The sequence below is a fragment of the Pholis gunnellus genome (genome assembly GCF_910591455.1).
Source record: "Pholis gunnellus genome assembly, chromosome: 6".
Lineage (NCBI taxonomy): Eukaryota > Metazoa > Chordata > Actinopteri > Perciformes > Pholidae > Pholis > Pholis gunnellus.
The window spans coordinates 13,145,612-13,155,323 of record NC_136532.1 but is presented as its reverse complement, the minus strand read 5'-3'; the positions used below and the strand labels follow the sequence as shown (position 1 = coordinate 13,155,323).

General features: G+C 40.9%; 1 protein-coding gene across 1 annotated transcript; it reads left to right on the top strand.

The window, feature by feature from the left end:
• The first annotated feature begins 44 nt into the window (after positions 1–44).
• tmem167a (transmembrane protein 167A) lies at positions 45–3,447 on the top strand. The gene is made up of 4 exons (XM_079161556.1): positions 45–97; positions 1,164–1,273; positions 2,449–2,483; positions 2,605–3,447. The coding sequence occupies exons 1-4, from the start codon at positions 95–97 to the stop codon at positions 2,673–2,675; spliced, it is 219 nt and encodes a 72-aa protein (XP_079017682.1). The 5' UTR covers positions 45–94; the 3' UTR covers positions 2,676–3,447.
• The last annotated feature ends 6,265 nt before the right edge of the window (positions 3,448–9,712 follow it).

Here is a 9,712-nt window from a genome sequence, read left to right as displayed (position 1 = left end):
TACGTGCTTACATTACGTAAACCTCTTTGGTTACGTTACGTTACGTACGTTCAAGAAAGCAGGAAGTGTGATGTGGCTTTGACTCACAACAAAAATGGTGAGCTTGTTTTTATGAATTAAGTGCTTCTGCACTTGTACAGCGTATGTTAAGCATTATCTATAACAGACGTCCTACGTGTGATCTGTATCGGAAAACACTTTGACTAATGCTATCATTCGGTGTAAATCAGGACGTGTATCATATGCTAAACTAGCCCGCTAGCATTGTCTAGCTAAAATGTGCTAACGTTAAAAGTTTAGCAAATCAATCTATCACGTGTATGTGTCTGTTCTTAAATATCATTAGAATATATTTGCAAACATCATGCGCGCTGCAGCCGTGTGCTAGCGCGAGTTTTTTGACAGGAAAGTCCTAAATGATCACTAATTAATGAGAATGTTGGATGCGAGCATCGCAATGTTAAGAGGAGTGTGCCACGTAGCTGCACCACAGTTCAGGGAGCATGTGGATGCTTGACTCGGTTACACTTGGTTGATTCATTGGCGTTACGAGGTTGTTTATAAACTTGCAAGAACAGGAATATTATAAACAATGTGTGCATCTTGATCCGAATACTTTATTGAAATGATGTCTTACTTCTTGTAACGTGTAAACATGTAACGTTAACTTCAGCAAACACAAACACAGGTCGCTGCATGTGTAACCTACATCACAACGTGCTCATTTAGAAATACATGCATTTAATTCAGCATGGTTATAATGTATGCATTTCGCCAACAATAAGATCGTCGTATTATTATAGTTCAAATTTTGCTTTGGGTGAGCTATGATTTCATTGTCATCCTCATTTAGAATTGTAGAGCATGTCAGTAGCATCAACACACTCACACAAGTGGAGAAAAGCTGGACCATTTAAATACTCTAAAACAAACATTAAGTTGCTGATCTGCAGTAGAGTGTGATGTCGTTGACAGTCATGTGACTCTAACTGGGTCTACAGAGAATTAACAGCTGGTACGACAGTATTCCTTGTGACATAGTAGCATAATGTCAGCATTACAGGAAACGTGAAGTTGGTGTTTCTGATGTGTATGACTTAGACTGCTAAGCTGCACTAGATCATGTCTACTCTATACTAAACATATTCTCTTTCCTGTTGCAGTCGGCCATTTTCAACTTCCAGTCACTGTTGACAGTGATTCTCCTCCTGATCTGTACCTGTGCCTACATCAGAGCGCTGGCTCCCAGCCTGATAGACAAGAACAAGACTGGGTACGATCAGATACTTTACAGCGACGCTGCCATTGAAGTCTTCCCAGTGATTAATTGACTCCTCAATACCTGTCCATGCCTCTTTGAATGGGACACCATGTTATATCAAACTGCATAACCAAATCATTGGAGTGTTAATAAGACGCTCATCGTCTAAGTCTAAGCCTGAAACGTTAAAGCCCGTCTAATTTCAGCCAGTGCTTGTTACTGTGCAGTGATACAGCAATCTTAAGACAAATCCTTCAATGGTTGATTCCAAATAGTTCACTTCTGTATTGTGAGAGCTGTTTATTTACTTTCTGTGGTAGAAAACCTAATTTGCCAACAAGAATCAGTGAGTGTAGAATCAGAATAGTGTGTGTGTGTGTGTGTGTAAAATAAGAAGCTCCTCATTGAGGCGCGTGAAGTAGCAGAAGGCTTAAATGTTCATCATCACTGGATCATTATTATTCTTGGATGTACAAACTCCATGATTCACTTCTAATAAGTCTGGCACAGCCCAGGAACAGCCAGACACACTCTCACTCTCACACACACACACACACACATCATTGGAGCAGGGAGGGACATCCTCTTCAGACAAACACATGAGACTGAGAGTGGCAGATGGGATGATTTCATAATTTTCCCTCTTGATTGGTTTGTTGACTAAGGCATGAGCTGTTATTTGTGTAGATGTTGTGCCGCACATTATTCAAATGATTGTTGTGTGGCAGGGATAGGCCTTGAATCTAACAGGGAGACTTTATGTTTCGTACAAACTAAAAAAACATTTGTACATTTCAAAAAATATTTTTTTCCTAAACTGTAGAAAATTATTTATACTTTAAGAGTAGGGCTATACTAAGTCAATTAAAACAATTTCACAATGGGACGTTGACACCATCTGGTCAGTTTGAAAGTTGGAAGAATGTTGGCGTGTAAACATGTACACACATCAGAAAAGTGAAGGCCTGGAATGCCACATTTGCCTCAGCTGTCACGAGAGGTAATACCCCCCCCCCCCCCCCCCCCCATGGTTTCATCCCTTACATGGAGCGGATGTCCGATGGCTGCCTCGGTTTTGTGGCCATGTGATTGCAGTCTTCTTGTAAAGTTACTGTAGCTACCAACTTGACATAACAACATGAAACCCCATAACGCCATAACCGAGTCCTTTCTGTCTTTTTTTTTAGGATTCTAGGAATTTTCTGGAAGTGTGCCCGAATAGGTAAGCCTATGTTTCCCCCATATCTTTTTTTATTTTACATTACGTCATTTCTTTCTCATAACATCAATTGAATGTTGCTAAACAATGTGGCCTTTAACCTTGAACTATTAATTTTCCCCAGGTGAGCGGAAGAGTCCCTGGGTGGCTTGCTGCTGTGTCGTCATGGCTTTTAGTATACTGTTTCTACAGTAGCGGACCGAAGACAACCGTGAAGGGAAACATTGGGGAAATGAAGAGACAACACGGCATGCACAGCACAAAGAAGCATAGCAGGACCTCCAGTGGTTGTCATTTAGATAATGTAAAAATGGAGACATGTCACCACTCACCGAAGCCACGGAGAGAGAAAATGTGTCAGGGGGGGGTGAGCTGATAGCCCCAGAGTGTGTCTACATCCCTCCAGGGACCTCCAGGCCTGTCTTTGTGTTTGATAATGTGGAATGTTTACTCCGGATGTATATGTGTGTGTGGGGGGGGGGGGGGGGGGGGGTTTCTGTTATCTGCCATTTAGTTTAAAAGACAGAAGTCACATTCTCGGTTTGATCAAAATGATACGACGTTTGTCCAAACATTTCAAGCTGATGTTGTTTCCCCTGCAAGTTTGTCACAGTTGCATCAACCAGTCTGAAATTCTCCACAAAAAGGACCTTCATAAATGTTCGCAAATGTTCATAACTGTCTTGCCATTCACTTGGAGGCTTGTATTTGGAAACTGCGCTACAACGAGGAGTGACTTTAAATCCTACACGCACCTTCTTTGTTGTATCTAGAGATGGTGATGTTCCACAGCAAACAGAACGGTAGAATAGCTCTCCAGATGGCTGTTGTGCCTCAAAGAGCTACTGATGTTTTTAAAGTCAGTCAGTTTGCCACTATTTATTAAAGAACCTTTTTGGAAATCTGGTTTGAGAAGGCTGATTTTTGTCATTTTTGATGTCTGCTGTGATGATGCCACACTGTAAGATGAAGTGTCATTAATAATTTCTACAAACATGCAAAATACAGGTTGATAACTTGTAAAACTTGTCAATCTTCTCTCTTTAAGGACTAGATTTTGCATACCTGACATGAATGATTGCAACTGCAGAGTTGGACAAAATGTTTCCTGGTTAAGAGAACACTAAGTGTTGCTGCATTGGGTCCCATCTGAAGTGAAGTCCTCATGATGAAGTGAGATTGACGGCGAAGAGTTTGGGATAACCTCTTCCATAACCTTGCAGTCAGCACTCATCTTCACAGGGTTTTCTGCAAAGAACTGTGAGCTGATTGTACCACACAGCTTTACATTGCTTGATATCTGTCTATTCTTTACTTCCAGATATGTAGTAGTTTAAGCTGCATTAGAATTGAAAGCAGGGTTGACATTCAGGGAAGAAGACTTTGATGTAATGCCTTCAAGTATTTGACAAATTCCGGAGACTGAGGAGGTTATCGTGAATGGGTAATTGCCGATTTGGACGACAAATCCTCTTTATTTCATCTTTTAACTTTCTGTCGCAGCATAAAAGCAGAATTCCAGATAGTGTGGCATTATTCCAAATGCCACATGCAACACTGAGATTATATTATTCCCATGAAAGAACAGCAGAACTAAGCGTCTGATTGGATAAATATTGTCAGCCACAAAATTATCAAACCGGAAATGCGACATTCACATTATGGATGTGTCATGTGTAATTGAAAGGAAAATCTCTCAAAGAGGGTACACACTTAGACATAGCGGATAAATACAATCCCACACACATTTCTCTTGTCTGTGTGGTTCAGATTAAAACAAAGGAGGAGACTTGTTGACACACTCACCTTTGATACCCTGATCACTGATGAGTGTCCATATCCCAACACCCCCACACACAGTCCCTTGTTAGGGAACGTGCATCCCGTATTGGTGCGCATCTGTTTTGGCACTCCCGGGTTGAGATAAAGCATCAAGTGAAGGCTGCCGGTAAAGTCTGGATTATCAGCCAGTGACGCAGATACAGGAGACAGAGGAGCAGGAAGCTCTCAGTCATCTGCTTCTATCTTGGGAAGCAGAGATACTGCTGGGCTGGAGGGACATCACTGGGCCAATGAACCGAGCGAATGTATTGGGTGATGATGAAAGGAAAACTTTATGGAAGAACTGAAGTCACTTACTCCGGCTGATGATCCCAGCTGTTATCATCAGTCCCATTTACGTCCAACCATCCACGACCATATGAGAACAACATTGAGTCATTTGTAGTGAAAGAATTATCCTACAAAATATTAAGAAAGTAAACAGATGGTTGGAAACTGCAGACTCCTGGGCTTTCGGGCCTTTTGAGGACAAAGTCAAACTGACTAACCTTTTTTTATTTTTTTATATTTTTGAATGAAAATGATTATCCCTAATCTGCCTTAATATGTGGGCACAGTTGCAATGACAAAGAATATCTGGCGGTGACTTAGTTACTGGACGCCTAAAATAACATTTGGACTGTTGCTGTTTCAAAAGGGACCTGATGCGTTTGTTCTGATTTCTATGTTTGAGTTGGCTGATCAGAATCAGACTGGAGGCCAAATGTCTAAGAAAACAGACCATTTTCTTCTCAGTGAGTCAAACTTCAGTATTACATGTCATTATTACATTATTATTAAATAAGTCAATATTCCATCCACCAGAACGGTATTCCTGACACTGTGAAGAAGGGTTTGAAACAGCATTTAGACCACCATTTAGGAAATAACATTTCCAGACAATACAATTAAACAGTTACAGTAAGTGAATACATATAATATGAAAACTTGGCATTTGTTCAAAGCTTTCTGTGGTTGGGACTTATGAATTGCACAACAATTATCCAATGCGATGTATCACACCAATGCCTGCCATAGGACCTTTGCAGACAACCAAGTAAAACCATGTGGTACATTTTGTTGACCGTATAGGAACAGCAGTACGACTTACTGCCGTCATACTCATGTGTACAGTATACTATACCAAAATGTGGGATGGTTTTCTCTCAGTGATTGGAGGGAAAGACACTGCCTCCTTTTTGTTTATGAGGCATTGTTGGGCAAGTTACCCTTCTTCCTCACTCAAAACTCAAATCCATTTATCATCACACACGCTCATCCTGTTTTTATTCATCGTTTCCAATTCACATCTCTAGATTTTATTGTTTTTATTGCTGCTCCTGTTGTTGTTGTCGTCAATCCTTCCTTCTTATATATTGTATATCATTTGAGCCAATGGGGTTTCAGACACATACACATAAATATATATATGCTGCATACCTGCATGTTCAGGGTTTCCAGGATGTGACAGTGGCGTGACCTTATAGGTTTCAATATTTCCCACTGAGGTGTTTGAAAAGCATTGAGTGCATATATATTTTGGCTGAATCGAATGTTAGACCGTCTCTGGTTGCAGTGTGTACAGAGTGACTATCACAGTTCTACTTTTTTTAAATCTCAGAAACTTAATTGATTTACCGACTGTTGATCTTAGCATCTAGTTCAGTTCATGTGGGCCGTCTTCTGGGCAAAAAACATATGGACACTGACATTAGGTGCCAAATGTAGGTTTTCAAGCCAAAGGGACATTTCTTCCAGCCCATGAAGCCTCTTACCTTTCATTTTGAAGGGATTAAAGGACCAGCCAAACATGTGACAGCATGAGGTGGCATGAAATGTAGACGTCTAATCCAAAACACCTCATCTACAGTGTGGTGTTTCATGCATCATTAATTGACATGAATAATTAATGTCAGCTATGTCATAAAGAGACGCACGTGATTGATGCAAATAGTCAGGAGTCATGTCGACCTCACTGATTGGTACAATACTGAGTTCATTCAGTTTGATTTCCAGATGATTCTTTTTTTATTTGCTCATGATGATGGAAAGTGTTTCCCAAATGATCGATAAGGACATTTACATTAAATGCTTGTGAACTACTCACAGCATTTGCAAATTTCCCTCCAGCAGATAATTGGACATTGCAATGTTCCTTACTTGCAGCTCTACACTATAAATTATGATAATATCCACAATTACTCACATGTAAATTAATGCATGCTGTATACATCACCATCCGTACAGCTCCAGCAGAAGAGCACATTATGATAATTTCTCTCTTTTTTTTCCAGTAGTCTCTTTCCTCCTTTGATCAGGCTGGAGAGCTTCTTGTAGCCGCTTTGAGAACTTCAAAGACAATCAGGCTAGTAAAGTCTCTACAATCTCCCACTGAGCAGACCTTAGTGTCCAAACAGACCTTGACTCTTAAAATGATCAGAAGAGCCTGTTTGAATTACTTCACTTTTTCGTTGTTGGAGGCTATGAAAGATAGAGAGATAATGACAAGGAGACAGGAAAAGAAGAGAGAAAATAGATGAATAGAGTGGATTAGTTCTTATTATACCACCGGTGTATCTCAGTATGCCAACCTCCCAATGATCCCATATTTTGCCGCTTGGTTATTTATTTATTAGAAGCATGTGGCTTCTTAGTTTACTGATACCTAGGAGGGCAAGTCCTCTCCTGTGGCTGCTTCTGATTTCAGCCACAACCCCAAACTCCTCTTTAGACATAAAGATTTACTAAGGCCACAGTATGATAGATTAAAAATGCTTGACATCACATTCCTTCTGTAAAGCCTTTGTTCTGTCCGCACTTCCTCATTAGAAGAATGAAAACTTTGTTTTCAGCCTTCGAGGGAACAAGAATAATGTTGCCAGCTGAAAGACACCAATATCCTCCCTGTAGGGCAAGTCTGGGTCGGCAAGTCTTACTGGATAGTTTGAACATGTACACTGTACACTATACTCACCTAGGACCCAGGCCTTCTTGGTCGCTCTAACTATTTCCACATGTAATCTTTTACCAGAAATTTTATGGTAACATGAGAAAATGTTAAACTTAGTCCTTGCAGACAGCTCCCTGTGGGCACGAAAACTGGAGCACTGCATGTCTCCTTTGAAGGTGGCATTTGCAGTTTTTTTCAGAGGACATCTCCCTTCATGCTCATTAGCCCAAAGCACGAGTTGTCTGTGCGTAACAAGGCAGTTCCACAAAGCCGAATGGATGAATGGAGATACTGTGATCTGAATTAATGATGACCCTGAGTAAAAACGTAGATGCATTGAAATTTGACTTCTTGCCTAGGAATGAATGAGACACAGCTTTATAGTCCTCATGTGACAATTTGGCCTTGGATGTTCCAGTGTGCTCTGGCTATCAAATGGCATCAATAACACCTCATTCAATGTCACTAAACGTTGTGTTTGTACAAGTTCTTGTCTGTGGACACAGTCACCATTTCTCGTTCACTCTTTGATGAGCACAACTTGGTTTTAGTCATTGTTTTATCTTCCCATGATCTGATGATGTGTAGTGTTTTGCAATGAAGGTGTTTTCCAAACCTCCAAACCGGTTTTGGCCATTGTGTGACTCCTAGTCTACAACAGAGATCATTGTAATGTGGATTCTTGTGTTTGCAATGCCATACTTACTAACTGGATTAAGACAAATACACGAAGATGAAAGTCACTTTTCTTTAAATCTGAACCCTCCTTAGATTTAGAGATTTACAATGTTAGGCCTTGCAGGTGTCTTTTGTGACATTGTGATTATTCTGTGTATCATTATCAAAACTATTCTAAATTGCATTAGTGTTTGCCATGTAAGGATTCCACATTTTGTGAGTCTGTAGTGGGAGGTGTTTTCTAGACTTTTAAGTTGCTCAATCTCTTCCAGGAAGACCAAGGAGTGTTTCCACTTTGGAAACACTCAGATCAGATGGCGGCACCCGAGTCCAGCAGATTGCTTTCAAGACATGAGCTGGGACGTGCTCTTCTCTACTTCGTCTCTCAGATCTGCCATGGAACCGTGCAGTTGAAGGAACAACACTGTAACAGCTTGCACTTGTCATATCTGACAATAGTGAGCATGTTGAGATCAAATACAACAACACAGCTCTTTTGTGAAGGACTCTCCTCTTCCAGATGTCACGAACGGCAACGCAGGGAAACATGCTCTGGACCCAAATGCAGAAAGAAGAAGAATCATCAGGATGAATTCAGTGATTTTCTTTTCCAAAAGCCTATCCAAGAGTCCAAATGACACTGTGTCAGGGAGACAGGTAGCAGGCACATAACAAGAACCTGCATAGCGATGATAATGATCTGACAGAGAGTAACGAGAGGTGAACTGGTATATGTGGAGTGTGACTGACGAGTGAATTAGATGCAGGTGAGGAGGTGGACAGGGAAGGCCAAGCAGAGCTGATGAGGGAAATGGCAACAGGTTTGTAGGTGGGCGGGGACGTCAGGAGAGCAGGACTGAGGGCATCTGGTGGATGGCTAAAGGATTGCAGGTCCAGAGTGTGTGTGGCCTGGGGGAAGTGAGAAGGAGCTGGAAATGGGGACAGAGAGCCAGGCCAGGCGAAACAACAAAGACACTCTGATGTCCTGACAGCAGACTGCTTCATCAAGCCTTCAGTCCAACAATCCTCATTGTTCCAAAGCACAAACAAAGACACATAATGTCCTTTAAAAAAATAGTGAAAAACATGGATATTGTAGCCAATGATTTTTTCACATGCATCAAACCATGCTTGAATCCACCTGATTGATCACACAAGCGCCTTTTTCTGGAAAATTAAATCATATAAACTCAGATGTTGATAGGGAAAAGAAAAGGCTCATTCAGGAGACGTGAAACATCCTATTGTTTTGGCCGGCTTCCGCCCCCTATGTCTGCAATAGAAGTTTGTGGTAGTTAGTACATCTGATTAGTATTTGTAAACTACCTTTACAGCATTTGCCTCTATTTGATAGCTGGCAAGATCTCATGTCACAATTCATCATCACAGTCATGTGGCCGTTCTTTTTCCACTATTAAACTGCAACACTTTTTCTGTCTAAAGGCTGTACAGTATTATATCCAGTGTGGCAATGGACTATGGTCATTTTGCAAGTTTGCACAGTGCAATATGGAATGCAGTTTACTATCATATGTACAGTACAATTATAGCTTCTTTTTTTTCCTGCTCCATAAGAAGAGTCTCTGTAAACATCTTTGATTTATCACAACTCTCCCACACAACCATGACTTTATTAGTCTATGATCCTCTCCGCAGGGACATGTCTCTTTCTGCTCTAACTTTAAATGACTTGTACTTTTTCATCTGTTTTACTGGTCTCCATAAAAGAAGAGGCAGTACAGTCTTATAGTTGATGTTGGACGGACTAATGCTTAGTGTACCC

Bases quoted from the DNA above. Each gene is read 5' to 3' on its own strand.
- tmem167a (XM_079161556.1), top strand. The intron at 1,274-2,448 runs GTACGATCAGAT...CTTTTTTTTTAG, and splicing joins ATAGACAAGAACAAGACTGG to GATTCTAGGAATTTTCTGGA. The intron at 2,484-2,604 runs GTAAGCCTATGT...AATTTTCCCCAG, and splicing joins CTGGAAGTGTGCCCGAATAG to GTGAGCGGAAGAGTCCCTGG.